The 18,143-nt window shown below is 37.3% G+C and overlaps 1 protein-coding gene across 2 annotated transcripts; it reads right to left on the bottom strand.

Annotated features, from left to right (window-relative positions):
• Window positions 1-1,651: 1,651 nt before the first annotated feature.
• Window positions 1,652-13,538, bottom strand: LOC137286470 (ciliary microtubule associated protein 1A-like). Of its 2 annotated transcripts, XM_067818359.1 has the most exons (6): window positions 13,427-13,538; window positions 9,959-10,387; window positions 9,108-9,232; window positions 7,421-7,561; window positions 6,506-6,610; window positions 1,652-3,633 (listed from the first exon to the last, which is right to left on the bottom strand). In XM_067818359.1, exons 2-5 carry the CDS (start codon window positions 10,377-10,379, stop codon window positions 6,518-6,520), a joined length of 780 nt encoding a protein of 259 aa, XP_067674460.1. In that variant the 5' UTR covers window positions 10,380-10,387; window positions 13,427-13,538; the 3' UTR covers window positions 1,652-3,633; window positions 6,506-6,517. The 2 variants fall into 2 exon arrangements, with proteins under 2 accessions (XP_067674460.1, XP_067674461.1); XM_067818360.1 differs by lacking the exon at window positions 6,506-6,610 and having other exon boundaries at window positions 13,427-13,516.
• Window positions 13,539-18,143: the final 4,605 nt, after the last annotated feature.

Below are 18,143 nucleotides of genomic sequence, written 5' to 3'. Positions count from 1 at the left end.
CTCATACAATCACCATTAGCCCGTCATTCATTAACCTTCACAATCATATCTGATGCAGGAGTGATCCGACATATCCGTCTATATTATGAATTTATGGTATAAATGCTTTTGAAAACAAAACAGTTGTTTATTAGGTACTTATTTCCAAAAGTCTTTCGGGTCTAGCCATAGTGACGTGTTGACAGGTTGAGACACACCATTGTTTACTTTGTCATGGATCCCATGTTAAAAAAGAGAGGTTTCAATTATTTGGTACTGTTCACAGATATATATAGAACATGCTACACCTACTCCATTAATAAGAGACTTCTACAGGTAATTTCCTCATCTGTACACTGTACACTACAAACTTGGCACAAAAAAAGGAGAAAAATAAGAATTATATATCAAACTTTATCATACATGACACTTGTTATGGATGTACAACTTGTTTTTTATTTACACACTAAGTTTCTTGGCTTATACTTCATTCATTCTCCCTTCATTCACCTGATGAAGGAGCAAGTATTGGCCCAGAAACGTTGAGTGTAAATAATAAAGAATTGCACATCCATAGCAAGTGTCTTGTATTACCCTTCCAACTTTTAAATGCCTATCAAACATCTGCTCAGCTTTATAGCCTTACTTAATCCTACACCTTATCTGCATTTGTTATCTAATTGTTATGCTGTAAATCAGCAATTACCAGTATTAGTATTAACAATTATGACCGTTAACTGTTGATTCTGTGCATGAGGATATCCATGACCACACACATTTTTAGTTTCCTATTTTTAAAAGAAGCCTCTCTTAAACATCATTATGAGAGGAAAAAAATATGCTCCTGACTGAAAATATACTTATTAAATTCTGGATATAAATGTATGGTTCAGTCTTCAATAAATGGAAAGAAAATGCAGAAAAAAACCATGGGAAGTATACAGGTATTGTCCCTGTACATGTATTTTCAAAATCTTAAATACAAAGAAACAAGTAGGTGTGGCCAGGATTGTCAAATTGTCAATATAACTATGTACTATAGAAGAAGTTGGTGTTAAGGATAAACCTGACAATAATCTGAAGAGACTTTGCCTCATTCATGTTTGATATATGCTTTATTTAGATTTACACTTCCACTGATAACATTCAATAAACATCACTGTGCGAACCACCATTATAGTTTTAGACTATAACATTGGCCGAAGGCTTCAGATGGGAATGTTATGTGCTGATGACTCAGTGCTGTACTTGATACTTGATTTCACCAAAAAAAGTACTACTTAAATAAGAAAGGTAATCCCATACAGAACAGATATTTTTTATGTTGATTCTTGAAAGAAACTGGTGATATTGATGTATGATGAACCTTAAGATATTAGCTTTGAGATGACCTTCAGTGATATAACACAAGCACAAAACAACTTCATAAGACAGAAAATCCTGTGAAGATCTGGGTCAGAATTGATCTTCCGTAACAGAATATGATGCTTGTCGTTATTGGCGACTAATACAGGTGTTCAGGCTCACATGTTGACACATGACATTGTATTCCAATTGTGTAGATCAATGCTCATGCTGTTGATCACTGTATTGTCTTGTCCAGATTTGATTATTTACAAACCACCGTCATATAGCTGGAATCTTGTGGCAATCAACAAACCAACCCACCAAGTAGCCATAAGACAGAAAACTTTATTTGTTAGTTAAAGACTTGAGCATGATTGTAATTACTTTCATGTATAAGTAAAATTTGTACAAAAACTGAGCAAACATATACAGCAACAGTATGACGAAGCTATGAAACCATCAACAGAGCAATGTGGTTAACTTGTGCACACAGGTTATCACAGATTTAGCTAACATGCAAAAATTTGCTAACAGATATTTCAAACACCACAAACATAAAGAAAACAATGCATATAGTCAATACAGACACTGTATAAAACAATCTAGGTATGGACATATGGCCATATAATCACATACTTTCAACATCCATTTCCAAATTTATACCGGTTTTCAGCTTTATATCTTCAAATTAAATAAATCACTTTCATCTTTCAGTGAATGCTTTTTCATTTCCTTTTCAATGGAACAACTTTCTAATACGAGTATTGTGATAAAAAGGATGTGAATGATTTCAATGTAACCAGTTTCATAAACATATTGCGTGAATGCCAAATATTGTACATATTATAACATACAGTACCATCCTATTATTCATGTCAGTTTTCACAGGGACACATCTTCAAAGGAAATCTGACTTACAAAGTACAAAGGACCAATAAGATATTCCAACATATCAAAAGCATATTTGGTTATAGCTGATGTTAGGATGTATAATTACATACATAGTTTCTCCAAAAGATTTCCATATTGTGTAAATATACTGAATGTAATTCACAATAAATATTCAAAGTTGAATACTGAAGTGAAAGTGAATACTGCTTGTGTTACATAAAATGCTGGTGTGGTAAACTGATAACTATACACCACATCTGAGAAACAGTTTATATTTGGTTGTAGAAATCAGAGCTCATAACATACACAACACTGCTTCTCCCCTACCTATATTTCCTTCTATGCTAGCTTATCAGTATGCAAGGCACAATCACATAGGGACAGGGAGAACACCTTTCTCTTCTTTATACATGAGGTAATATTTTAAAAATCCATTCAAATTTGTGGAACAGTTTTTGATTATGGGTACATTTGTGAATAAATCAACTGGAGTTTTTTTTATCAATCTATACCAGGAAATGGAAATACCTTGCAAAAAACGTTTCTTAAGATTTGTACAAATGGTATCTGAAATAAAGCAAACAATAGCTAGTTATGGGTCATTTAGCTAAGCTGTAGTCACTGAAAACAGAAAATCATTCAAGACGAAATGATGTGAAAACAGAATGATTATGTATCCTTATGTTAACCTTACGAATATATTCATTTAAAAATCATGAAAAGTTGCGTATAATTTTTTCGTATCAAAATCTGAAAAATGGATTTCACAGGTTCAGGAAAGAAATTTGACAAATGATAAACACAGAATTTGCGTAGAAATTATGTCTCGACAAGATATGAATTTGAAAAAAAAATCACAAAAGAATGACAATCACTAAACACAATGAAGTTTTCATTTCAGTCTTAAAATGTCTAGACATGATTTATACATTTCACTTAGCTAGTATATTTTCATTTCTTAATTTTTTTAATGTGTTTAGCTTTCAGTTTCACCTTAGCAATATTGCAAGGATTTGTTGAAAGATTTTACACCTTTTGTTTTTCAAGAAAACTGTACATACTGATATATTCACAATAATTATGAATATTACCAATATGTCCATTAATATGCAGGAATGCTTCTCATTCTTAACGCTTTGTCAAATGAATGATAATGTTTTTATGATGACAGTCGAGGAACTTCAGCATAATGCATAACATTGTATTTTGTATTGCCTGACAGACAAATATATTCAGCAGTTGTTGTGAAATAATACTATTGGTTAATATCTGACTCTTCTGGCATTCAGGCTGGCCCACGCCTAGCTGGTCGACGTGGCAACACTAGTCCTGGACCTCAACTATCAAGGGCGCTGTGTACTGGCTGTGACGGATTCCAAATGAATAGCACGGAGCTTCTCTCTTATTTGAGTAAACCTGAGAAATGAAAATAATAATAATGTTTGAATGATGTGTATTGGAAAATATTCACCGACCAAAGAAGAAATCAATAGGGATGAAACGGCATGCTCTTAAACGGTACATATTTTGGTACAAGGCCTTCGGTTCGGTGTGTTTTGGTTTGGTATATGAAATATGAACATGATGCTGGAAACTGACAAATGCCGAACCTTAAACTGTTTAATAAAATGGTAAAGAAATGACCATGATATTTGTAATTTTGAATTGAAAAAGCTGTTATTAAAAAAAGGTTAAAAAAATGAATGTATGAAAACTAAAAACACTGAATTTTTGTATTGTATTATGTATATGGAACTGAAGGAAAAATACTGCAGTTCTACTTATACCGTGGTATACCATTTCTATCCTTGAAATCAAGTGTGCTAAAAAGTCTTCAATATCGTGTAGAAGATATACACATGAAGGTAAGGATTCATGGATATCAACGTCTTTATTTGGGCATACTGGAGTATACTTTTAATCCTTAATCAGGTTGATGAGGTATGTTATAGTTCTGTCATGGCTGGTGGATATAAAAGTGTGTGTGTGAGCGTGTGTGTGTGAGCGTGTGTGCCTGTGTGCATGTGTGTGTGTGTGTGTGCGTGTGGGTATGTGTGTGTGTGTGCATGCGTGTGTATTTGTGTGTGTATGTGCGTGCGTGTATGAGTGTGTGTGTGTGCGTGCATGTGTGGGTATGAGTGTGTGTGTGTGCGTGCATGTGTGGGTATGAGTGTGTGTGTGTGTGCATGCGTGTGTATTTGTGTGTGTGAGTGAGTGTGTGTGTGTGTGTGTGTGTGTGTGTGTGTCTGTCTGTCTGTCTGTCTGAGACTCAACTAGTCTTGAGACAAAGTTTCCATGAGTTTGTATCTGTCCATTTTGAATGATTTGTAGTAACAGTATCACTGCTCAAATCACAATGAAAAGACACCTGTAGCATTTATTACATTTTCGTAAATGATACAAAGAGATATATATCTATCCATAGTTCTGATTATCCTTTAATGTGTGCTTGAGTACTGTCCATGTGCAGTCTAGAGTTCATGTGCTTGACTACTATTCATGTGCTTGACTAAGTGTTGATGTGCTGGAATAGAGTTCATTTGTTTTTACTAGTGTTGACGTGCTTCTGTAATCACATACATCTTCAATATCAGAGGCCCCTTTCACAAAACTCTCGTAAGCCTAAGGTCTTGTAACTTTTCTCGTAACATTCCTATTTCCTGTGCTACAGTATAGGAGGTACAAATGCTACAAGAAAAGTTACGAGATCTTAGGCTTACAAGAGCTTTGTGAAACAGGGCCCTGGTGTGTTTTGAACACACAGGTGCACTGTATACTTCAGTCAGGTGCAAGTGTGGTCACAGCATCAACCAGCTGAGATGACAACAATGCTCAGGTCTCACAAGGTGAGTGCAATATTACGAAAGGTTAAAATCATGAGTGAGGATGATTTTACGTTGCTTTTAACAATATTCAAGCAGTGTTTGGGAGAGACCAGAAAGGGGCTTAACACAATGTACCCATGTGGGGATTTGAACCAAGGTTTTCAGCCGGACAAGCAGCCACCAAAGAACTATGGAGAAAGACCTCCTTTCACAAAGCACTAAGGTCACCATAGTGCTGTGTTAAAGAAAGGGAGTTTGGGTTGATCTCAATAAAAGCTGTTTCATGGAAGGAGCAAGGGGAGCTGGTCTCCTTGTGAATTTTATGGTCTGGGTTTCAGAGCTTATGTTCTGGGTGATGGTTTGGCAGCCTAGCAATTAAGGCATTCGATCATCATGCTGAACAAATGATTTCAATTCCCCACATTGGTACCATGTGGGAAGTCCATTCCTGTGTCCCCCTCCCACTGTGGTATTGCTGTAACATTGCTAAAAGTGGTGTAAAAATGACTGACTGACTCACTCATGTTGTGATGTTGATTGTCCTCAAGTAAGTTGTATCAGTGAGGCATTATTGTAAATTTATAAGACAGCAGTAAGGCTAAATAAAAAAAGTAAAACGTTTCTTGGGCATCGGCACATCACTGCTATTTGTGAGCATGACAATATTTTATTGCCATTTAAAAGAAATAATTTTGACTTGGCTGCCCCCTGATCATCCATTTGTTCACTTTAAGAATGAGTGTCTGCAAGAACAAGTGTGAATGAATCTACAACTCATTAACATGTGCTAAAATTCCAAGCTGTATTTCTGAGAGAAAAAAAAACATAAATGTGTTCCTCATGTGTCCTTTTTTTTTCATCCAAAACATAAGAAAGTCCTACCACCCTCGTCACTTTTGAAAAACAATGTGCCAGAGAAACATTTAATTATTTATATGCAGCCTATCCAGTCTTAAAAGACAGGGGAGACAATTATGTAATTTTGCCCTGAACATTAGCTGATTACATGCAAGCAGCCATGCTGATTCAGATACACAACATAAATAGATAAAACATGTTGTTTATATTAGCAGGTTGTTGCAGTTTATGTAAGGATCTTCTTTTCTGGTATATGTGAAATAAACATTGTCGCTTGTCATAGCAGAATGAAAATGTCTGGAAATGACAGCAGCAAACCATTAAAAGAGAAGCACAAAAATAGATACATTCAACACTTGAGTGGGAGTAAGTGGGGACACCAAGACTAGTGACTGTGGACATGTGGATACTAGAACCCTGAACCCGGTTCCACAAAACAGTTGTAGCACTAGGACGAACTTAACTCTCATTCTTCAGCCAAGAAAGTCGTAGTACTGGGATCATACTGTGGAACAAGGGCCCTTGCCAAAGAAAAAAGGAAAAGGTGTGTGTGACTGTGCAAGATTATCAGATGTACACATTACGTGTTGAAACAGAAGACCTACACCCTGAGTGGTTTAGTCTCGGACATCCACTATCAGTGGCGCAGTGTATTGGGAATGACGTATTCCAAAACTAACACATGGCGCTGAGCGTTTGTTTATGTAAACCTGCAAGAAAGAAGGCCAGTCTTGCATGAGATAGGGAAAGAATTTCATCCATTTTTACCATCATTAATTTCCTTTTGTCATTCAGATTTGTTTGTTATTTTTAGATATTTCTTAAGAGCTAAACTATCAAAGAAAAGCCATCCATACCTGATCATCATTACTAAAAGACTATAAAGTCTGTTATAAAATTAAACTAAAATTTCCTTATGACTTGGAACAGGTGCAAAACGAATGTGAATAAAATATTCAGTATGGCATGTCAAGGCATAACATAACACATTTTGTTACTCAAGTGATAGCCATTGTTAAAGGACTCAAATCTGGTGAAAATTCTCAGATTCATATATCTAGATGCTAGTTGTTGAAGATTTTGTAATATGGATAAGCTGTTAAAGAAAGTCTTAAATTATTTCAAGATTTTTTACACCAGTGACACTTGCATTTCACTTTGAAACCTGTATCGTTTCAAACTTTTCAGCAATCAGAAATGGGACTCAGCAGATTCCTAACTGAGAAGTATTGGTATTCCGATGATCAAAAATAATCAAAATTGTTTAAAAGAAGGATTAAAAGTAATTATTGAATGTTTTAAAAAAAACCTTTCGATTAATCTGAATTTCGTTGTTTTAGTACAACACACTTGAATGAATTCACATCAATTAGAAAAAAAAAACTGGGGGAAGAACCTTAAATTTGTGTTTACTTTAAAAAAGTATACATTTATATTGTAACTGATAATCGCAAGTCCTCAAATAATTGATAGTGGATTTGGGTTCCGATTGTCAACACAACTGAGAACGATGAACTTACATTTTCTGGGCTGTGGGAGCCAGGTCCTGGTTTCCTGGTGGTGTCTCCTGGCAACTGAGACCGAGACGTCATACTGTATCCAGGCGCTGCTCTCTTATACCTGTTGGGGTCAGTCACCTTGTAGTTACCGGGGCCAGGAGTCTAAAGGTAAAGAAGACATAATATCATCCCAGATTTGAACAGTTTTCACTTCCAATGCAGCACCGTAAAGTGACTTGTAAGTCTGTATTACGTAGATTACATACATGTGTGCCACATACATCTAAAACAGAAAGTTTGAGGTCAGTCACTGACTTACATTATGGTTTGGATTCATATCACTGTCTTCCAGGTTCTAATAATCTGAAATCCTATCTTACAAGCTCACATTGAATGCATACCATAAATAAAGAATGGTTTGAGAGCATGTAGACTCTACACAGTTAGAGCAGGGGTTCAATTTTGTTTTTAAAAAGTCACTTGTCATCGTAAACGGAAATTACCTAGTAGCCTATGGACAAGTCAGTATTTGATGAAAACCCGACATGAAAACTGACTTATGTTCAAACACTAACGCTATAAACTTTGGAATAGGTAGGACAGTGGTTCAAGCGTTTGATGTCACCATAGTTCAGGCTTTGACTGCACTCCTATCCACTTCTGTATCATTGCAACGCTATTTATATTTCTCTCAATCCATCCCTCTTACAATGCAAACTTTTTCAACACCAAATAGGGCTGGGTAAGCCAGGTATCCGGGATGGGTGGGTACCCATCTCAGTTCCCAAACACATTCTGAACATTTGACTAAGAGATTAATAGTTTGATAGTTTCAATGATTAAGGTTGCATGGTCTTTGAAAATTTAGATATAATTTAAAGTCACTTATTTTGAATATAATACATGGTTAAAATATTGAGAAACTTGAAATTTTGGCTCCTGAGCTGCAGAACATATTGCCATTTCTTACAAATTTGATGTCAGGAATTAACATAGCGTGTATCCGGGTAGGGTAAGGTAATAGGAGGTGGGGTACCCGGGTAGAAAAATGGGATTTGTCCCAGGTATAACACCTAATTTGTGACGGTGACAAAGAGTTGGGGATACTGAGACTGGGCTCCATTAATTGCCATCAAACCCAGGTGAATGGTGAGACAGGTAAGTTCTTCTAACCACGAAGCTATCCTGTGCATAATGAAAAGGTGAAACAATACAAGTCATATTTACGATACAGTTTAAAATACGATAAGTATCATGATATACATATTTGAGGAAAACTGTGTCTTTAATAGAAATATTTCACACCAGGTTCCAAAGGAAAAATAAGCGGTGGGTAACCAAGTAGTTAAAGACCCGGGTTCAATTCCCTTCATGGGTACAATGTGTGAAGCCCATTTCTGGTGTCCCCCACTCTGATACTTCTGGAATAATGCTAAAAGTGGTGTAAAATGCAACTCACTCCAAAAGATAATTAGATACAGCAGCATGTTGATAGCTGCCATTTGAGTTGTAAAATTGAAACGTTTCCTTTAGTAATAGCTGACTGCCAAAATCTTTGGGATGTGGGTGTCATTAAATGGGTAAGTAAGGAGAAAATGTACTGTCTTGTATCCACACACAGAGTAACAGCTTATTGTGTCGTGGAAACAATTTAGTAAACCAGTGCATGGTCCTAATGTGTTGCACATAGAACCGATATATGACTTACTTTTTGCAGGTCCTCATGGAAGCTTCCAATCTTTTGACGTCCCCTCAAGGAATACACAGGTGCTTGTTTCTTACCGCCCTCGATTGTCCTGCCCAGCTGGTCTGGCAGTCGGTACGCATTAGGGGCTGTAGTAAACATGTAGGAATTCAACAATTATGTAGCAGCATCATACAGCATCCTCTTTGTCATGTCAGTCAAATGGATCAAAGATTACAGGTCAGTTGTTTTGTTAATCCAAAAGGCTCATTGAGATACTGATCTTGATATCATGTTGCACATATTTTATACCCAAACCTTATAGTTGATATGTGACCTAATGAATACTAATATGTTCTGATATGTAACCTAATTGTACAGATATTCAATTTGAAGCTACAGATTAGGACATTGCTCATACTGTCTTATATCGATACAAAATATTACTCACTAAATATAATGTGACAGCATGAAAGATGTTGGTGTTGATAAGAAACATAATACTGACAAAGCATGTTAAGGCCAGACCAATTTTATTTCCTGCTTTACGGATTTTTGTCCTCAGAAAACCCAAAGGCAGGAGGAGAAAAAAAAATCCCCAATCAAAGTAACATTCCATTTAAGTACTCAAAGCATTTCACTTTGGGTAATTAAGTCTATATGAGAAAAAAACAATCTTAAGAAATATTTTCTTTATAGTTTACATTTTTGGCCAATAAAAACAGGATGTTTTTTTTTGAGTGGGGAAAATTCATTTTATATTTTTTCTTATTCTTGACAAAATATGGGAGGAGGATCTGTAAAAGAAGAAATAAAACTGGTCAGGCATTACAATATACTATTGTACAGTTCCTCATACATTTTATACAGCGTACCTGGGGTACGATCTGACTTCCTGTTTAAATGTCTGTTTCCAAATGAATATTTAGGGGCCCCAACACATGCCGAGGTGAGACCTGCATTCTCAGGTCTGTAGGCACCCGGGCCTGGTGTTTTGTGGGTAGAGAGATCTTGCGGGCGACTGTACAGTGAATAATGGGGCGCCCCATCCCTGCCATCTCGGTACAGTTTAGCTTCAGGCAAATATGCAGGGCCTGGACCACAGTCATCCCTGAACTTGCCATGCCTCACACCGAAAGAATAGGCAGGGTTTTTCCTATGAGGACTCCTGGGATCGTGTTCCTTGACACCAATCAATCCTGGCAGAGCATACTGGGGGCCAGGACTACCAAACATGGGAGCAATTGGCCCCCTTGGGCGGGTCTCCGTCCATGTACTTTGTGAAACGCACGGCATCTTGGTCGCTGGAACATGATAAGCAGCTGATAAATGAACGTATCTACAAGGGTAAGTGTGTAAAACATCTGCACATTTCTTAGATGTCCCCTCTCAGAATGTAATCTATACCAATAAAAAGAACTAGGGGATATTCCATTTTGCGAGCATACCACTAGCCAATGCCAATGAGAAAAAATAATATATATCCACACAGATGAAACATTTCAAAAGGAATGGAATAAATTTTCACATTTTCACTTGATTTCTCCTCATCAGCTGTTTCCTCCTTGGCTTCGTCATTTGCATTTTATCAAACTTGTAAATCCAATATCCTGCACTTGTTTTTTAATGGTATATATTTGTATATCTCCCTGCAGAACCCCATTTTCATATATCTATGTGACCTACATTCTGAACAAGTACAATCAAACACTTTTGTGGTGAAGGTGAAAGGACCTACATAAATACTTATACTTACGTGAGGATTGACAGAACTGAAAAATAACTTGGCATACATCTACCAACATGAAGAATGAATAACATAAAACACATGGGACAAAGAAAACAATGACCTACATTACTTTTATCATTATTCATTTTGGTGTCTACATCATCAAAATTTCTCATTCTAATTACATGCTGGAGAATATGCAGATAGAAGGAGAGCCTACTCAATCACTGCGAACTTCTCAATCCATGTTGATAAGGTGAGACCCACAAGTCTGGCATTTTGCCAGTCAGATTTAGAACCTGGTCCAATTGCTGTAACTATTTCATACAGTCTCCATAAATTTTCCTCTTAAATTTACTTAATTTAGATGTAGGATGATTTGATCCCCAGTCACCTTCCTGGTTAAACTGAGTCCTTCACAAGATTGCTTAACTGTGTACATATTCTTTTTGTATACATATATATCCAACATTCTACAACAAAAAAACATACAACATTCTACATTCAAAAACAAAAGGAATATAAATCAAATCCTAATTCGACACACATTCCACATTTTGTAATCGCATCACTTCATTCACTGATCAATGACATGCTAATCCCTCAAAAGACAGATCAATTAACTGTGGTAGGTAATGACTGTGTCACGAAAAGACCATATCCCTCTGACAGACTCAACTTAATGCAGTTGACATATTGCCTTGTTGATTGAATTAATTTAATTAATGATCAATGCATGGTGCTGAGATTGTCTATGGGTAGAATTGTGCTGAATGTACATATTGGGACTGGAAAATAACCTGAAGACATTGAACCATCAGAGGTTGGTAAATAATGACTGAATAAGGAATATAAAGGGAGCAAGCTTTTACATCAAAAGAACTGGAACTTCAACATATCAAACTTTGCCCAAACAGAGTTTGATTCAAAGTATAATTTGCTCAACTCTGGCTGGAGACATAATGTACTTTTTTTTAATGTGTGGGACTATCTGAATGGGTGGGTCTAACTGCTGGGAAATATATTTATAAAAGGTTCTCACAGGAGATCATCTGAATCTCTGAGTTTGTGAATATCAGGAGAAACACTTTTTCCATAACTAAACTGTCTGATCCATGATAATTATTTTATATTCAAATTTGTAAGCAACTGATGTCATACTAATCTCAATTTATTAATTTTAATAAGATGTGTATCATGATCATAACCCTTATTATAGCATGTGTGTGAAAGTCTGCATGTATCTCTGTAAACGTGATAACAACAAACTTTCTGCCATTACCGGTATATCCACTGACCATGCCTATTATAAATTTGTTCTCATATCTTTAGAATATGAACTCACTTCAGACAAAATTCAATTTTGAAATTTATTTCCTCTGAAAAGAGAATGCCCTATAAGAAAAAATGTTCAGCACAATCAACTTGAAAAACTACAGTGAGAAGGCTAATGTTAATTCACAAAAGTATATTCTAATGAATTCATCCATTTGCATAAGCCATTCTTCAGTTACATCACAAATGTTGAAAAGAACCTGACAGGCAGTTGACCTGGAATTTGAACAAATCTGAACATGGCAATAAAATTGCGGTGAAAGAAAACCAATAAGGACCATAAATTAAAGAAAATATGCAAATAATCTGATGAATTAATCTAATAAGCTAACAATGCTCTAAATACACATTCACGGGAAAGTTTCAAGTACACACACTAGGCAAACATGTTATGTTGCCAGGTTATTCAACATGTGAAGGTGAGTTAAAACCGTTTCCAGAGATTTAAGCATGTTAAATTACTCAAATTCATCACAAATATCAAAGCTTGATATCAAAGTTTGAAATGTACTAGGACAATTACGGCATAAAATTCCACAGCTGGTCATGTATTGAGCAGGTATAAAGATAACATCTGTAAGCATGGCTGAGGCTAACTGCTATGTGTTTACTGACTAGCACCGGGGCAACCTGTTCTGGCACTCCACTGTTGTGTGTTGACGTCTCTTTATCCACTCTAAATCAGTGATATCTGTATATCAGTAGTACAAGCCTCCACCTCAGTCGGCTATCACTTTCTGCAGTTTATAGATGAATTTATGTCATATTTATTTTTTCAGAATTTATTCCAATTGATTTTGTTTGGTTATATTTTAGGAGTCCTTGTTTTATACGTACTGAGGGAAAAAGGTAGAATGAAGTTTAAAATGTTTGTGACCACAGTTTGTCTGATCAATATTGTGAAGCTTGCTAGAGTTAAGAAAAGTTAAAAGTTACTTTCAATATCACTTCGACTTGGAGATAAGACAGTGGGAACTTCGTGTTGTTGGTTTAAATTTATACATCAATTTCAACAGCACAAGAAGAAGTGTAATCAAAACGATTGTTTTACGTGTGCGGCCACATTAAACAAAACGTTATTTGCGGACCAACAGGCAGTGTGTAATGTTGCGAGTAGGCTATGCGGGTGATTATGGAGATTATTATTCACAGCCACGCACCTGTGACATTTTGAAACAAAGTCCTTAACTGTTTCAGTATCGCGATTTTTGACACGATATGAACTTACCTTTACGATGACAATAGCTGAGTGTTATAAAGACAAAACCACCGGACTCACCTGTGTCAATCAAGTAGTGTACCGTTTCAGCGCGATAACCCCTAGATATTGCCCTAAACCACAGGCAGCTTGCGGGTCTACAGTTGCTCCATAAACATGGATACCCAGACACTAACACATGTGACCCTTTTCTGGCATTTTCATTGGTTAGTTTAGTTGTTCAATTTGCCTTAGAAACAAGGCGAATAACTCTAATCTCGCATGTACAGCAGGTGCCCGTTAACCGCTACAAATATTGATGCGCTTCTGTCGCATTCAAATGGGTACTTCAACAATGTAGGTGATAGGAGAGGATTTTCAGAAACATGTCCTTGCAGAAAACGTCACCTAGTCATGTTGATATTCCAGACAGTCTATTATTGGATCAACAGTAGCTGAAAATCATTTCCAGTTTTAAACTTTTTGTCATTATTTCTTTAGTTATTTGGCTTGTCAAATTATTTCTCTTTTGTATGATATTAAAGAATTCGTCGGAAGGCATTAACTTGAAGGGTGTAAAGATCTACAGCGTGTTCAACAAATAAAGAAGCTGATAAAATTAAAAATGAAAATAGCCAATTGACGTATATATAGTGTTCGGTTAATCACTAATCAATAGGGAATTACAAAGAGTAATCGTAAAATTCAAGCTTTGTTTTGGATCGATTGGTTAACGAAACTGCCATATATGTAGCAAATATAATTCCAAATAGCCCTAAAACTGTTGACTTCACTAAACCAACGAGGTGAACAGGAACTCCTGATCAAGATGTTAGTTGTTTGCCCTAGTCAGTTCTTCAGGCGAACAGAGAGAAACCAAGATCACTGGCACATACAGACACACACAGAGATCCAGATAGACAGTCACACGCACATGCAGACCGAGATACAGGCATACGCAGACAGACAGACGCATGTGTATATATGTATAATTACACTGCGGCTGCAGGAGCTGCTACTTCTTCCACTGCTACTGCTGCTACTTCTACTACAACTACTACTACTATCAAATACACGTAAAGATAAGGACTTGAATTTATCTTCAGTATCCGCAAGTGGCGACTAACGGGATCAGGTGGTCAGGATAATCTGACTTTGTGACACTTGTCATCGTATCCCAATTACGTAGATCGGTGACGATGCTTTTGGTGAGTGGATTATTTACAGACCACCACTTCGCTAGAATATTGCCCAGTGTCGCGCTAAAAATCAAACCAACCAACTAACTATACTACCACGAGGACCATCACCACTATCACCATTACTACTCGTAAATAAAATGAGAGCTGAGAGGTAGCCTAGTAGTTAAAGCGTCCCGGGTTCGATTCCCCACTTCGGTATAATATCTGAAGCTCATTTCTGGTGTCCCCACTATGATATGGCTGGAATATTGCTAAAACTCACTCACTCACTCACTCACTCACTGAAGTGTACATTCAGTTATAACAGATGGAGTATCATCATGCTGAAAGTGCATGGCGCTAGTACAGGAAGGAACAGTATAAAATAACCGCGCACGAAACCATTTCCTAACCTACATTAATCACAAGATGACTACCCAGGTGGACTAGTTGACTGTGCCTGTACGCTGTTAAAGAGACACGCATATAACGCCTATCCTATACACTGTGTACATGTATTTTTCAGACCTGCATTCCGTAAGCACTGTAGAATATAGGTGAACAATACCTTCACGCTTGTTATGATATGACCAACACCGTCAATGATCATGACGTACACAACCAGTTGGCATGTTCGAGTGCATGTGTGTTCAAGTGCTCTCGAGATTACTAGTATACTATCCCTTTGTTGGACCGTGACGCTTGGACAAATCTGGCCAGTTTTCACGTATAATTCAAGAAATGCCTTAGCCTGTTTATTAGAAACAGTAGGTTAAATCAATGCGTAGTATTGCTCAAAATATAAATTGGTTTGCTACATGGCATACACGGAGACAGGTAGTCTATCGTGTTTCAAGTATCAAAACATACAAGTTATTGATCATATATCGATATGGAAATATGCAATATAGGCCAACAGACTTAGTTGACAGGCCTCAGTCTATTAACGTTTTATTGCTGGACCCACGTCAAGCAGTCATATACTGAGCCGAGCTTAAAAGTCTTTGTTTGTCAGGGTAAATGATATGGTGGTCGTTAAGTTAAGTGGCCCTTTGTGACATGACTGTGGGGAAAGGACTCACTAGTTGCGTTGAAATACTGTCGCTTTAGCCTAGTGTGTCTCGATTGTTTGTCACCAGTGTGGGAGTTCATTTGAGCTGAACTGCGTTCCCGTAACATACCCGTTATTGATATTGTGGTTCTTGTTCCTTAACTGTGCAGTAATCGTTGCGGGCGGGCGGTTTGCTTGCGATTTGTTCACAATAAATTGTGTTTGTCCCATGGTGGAGTGTTTCAACCCAAAGGCGTAGGCGTTTTGGGGGCAATTGTCTGACAGTGTGCGCACTGAACTGTATGGGTATAATGTTCGAGAAAGTCGTATCGATCAGCTTTGTGATGCAGGGTACTGGTGTACTCGATCTGTATGCAAACAAATCGATACATAGTGAAATCGATCTGTTTGGTTGACGAAGCACTGACATAATCAGCCAGTATATCAATATTCTTTTACTCCTCGGATGTGATGTTCATATGATGTCATGACGTAGATGTGTCACGTATTGTGTATACCAACACGTAAGTAACAATGGTCCAAACAAGTGGTTGATGATATGAGTACTCAATGATAACACATCTGTCAGCCACCCGTTGATCAGCATAGTCTGTGATATCACAAGCATTCTGATCTGGACCCAGTTGTATGAAACTATCATTGTTAATGGCTCATTACACCCTAATTACTAATTCGTTTTGATTGATGAATTTGTGGCGAAATAACAACCGGTTGTAGAAAACACTATTAACAAACGATTCTTTATGTACACGACTTGTGATGAACGTTTGGGAATTCATGAATGTTTAGGCATCCTCGAACGCTTTTACCACAAATCCTTGCTAACAAACAACACTCTTTGTTCCCGAAATATTCACCGACCAGGCAGCGTAGAGATATAAAATGCAGATTAAAGGTCACGTGCAACCAAAAAAATCAAATATAACTAAAACACAGTTATCACTTATTCATGATACATGTATATAAATGCATTGCTGATTAAGAAAAAAAAAACAAATAAAGAAAAATTATAAGTGTAGAATCGCAAATCAAAAGTGCAGTATCTTCTACTTGGGTTTACCTCCCTCGGAACGAGGCAGCCGCGATACCGAACCCAGTCAGAATCGGTAGGTGTGCCACTGGTTCATTTGCCGATACGCTTAGCCAGCGCTGGGGAAACATTGGTGAATCGTTTGAACTCCGATTTCGAGGGTTTTTTCATCGCGTTTTCCCCAGCATTATAGGTTGAATTAGCATTTTTGATGCTTTGTTTCGGTAGGTGCATACCGGAAGGTACATTGTATCACAATCTGCAAAGTTGCGTTTTACGTTGCCTGTGACCTTTAAGTTTTGGCAAGTCATAAGTGCGATATCCACCACTTATCGGGTTCAGTTTGTGATGCACAGTGTAAAACATATCTTTTGACTCCACTGACCCGTGAAGGTCCCGGGGTAGAATAGGCCTTCAACAACCTATGCTTCCCATAAAAGGCAACTATGCTTGTCGTAAGAGGCGACTAACCGGATCGGGTGGTCAGGCTCGCTGACTTGTCTGACACATGTCATCGGTTCCCAGTTGCACAAATCGAAGCTAGTGTTGTTGATCACTGGATTGTCTGGTCCAGACACGATTATTTATAGACCGCTGCCATATAGCAGGAATATTGCTGAGTGCGGCTTACAACTAAAATTCACTCACTCACTTTGACCCCACTGTAGCATTGTATAATTATTATAGACGTTTGGTTTGATGACAGGTTAATTGTACATACACGTACGAAAAAACATAATATGAGTTTATGTGAGTATGGTCTCTTCCAGAATGACCGATGCATTAGTCGGTGGAGTCTGCTACACCAAGTCCTCCTTGTAAGTCACCTGCCATACACAAGTATATTACACGATGTCTCTCCCCCATATATCATGGTTTTCATGTATAGAAATTAAGGCGGATGGGTACCGTAGTGGTTAAAGCATCGCTCGTCACAGGTTCGATTCCCCCCCCTGGGTACAATGTGTGATGCCCATTTCTGCTATCCCCAGTCGTTATATTGCTTAAAATGGCGTAAAACTAAACTCGCTCATCAGTGTAGTTAGTACCAGTAAAATCAAGACAATCTATGTTGCAGTACAGAAATACTAGTATATAGTCGACAGTGGAAGCAGACAGGCATCAGTGTTTCTTTGGTAATTTGTTCAAATATTGTTCACCAGACGCCAATTCACAATAATGTTTTACAGTCTCACCATAATATTCCTCGTCATACCTTGGAATCCAGACCTTTTGTTTCACTTACTGATTTGTCTGAGTTTGGAACTGGCTGAAATCCCACAATTGGAGACTGGTTCCTTACGAACGAGCAATCATCGAAACAAATTGGTGCGTCATTTTGTCACTGCAACCAATTGTCGATTATTTATTTTAATCGAAACCCGACTACTGTTTACAGACAACCGTTGCACAGTAAAAAGAGCATAAATCGGAGTTATACAATATTCGCTCATTCTGTTAACAAATTGGCGAAAATATATTTTGTGATGACGAAACAGTTTAAACAACGTAACC

This window comes from Haliotis asinina, chromosome 6 (assembly GCF_037392515.1).
Source record: "Haliotis asinina isolate JCU_RB_2024 chromosome 6, JCU_Hal_asi_v2, whole genome shotgun sequence".
Classification (NCBI taxonomy): domain Eukaryota; kingdom Metazoa; phylum Mollusca; class Gastropoda; order Lepetellida; family Haliotidae; genus Haliotis; species Haliotis asinina.
Note: the sequence above shows the minus strand (reverse complement) of the source record. Positions and strands in the feature narration are given on the sequence as shown.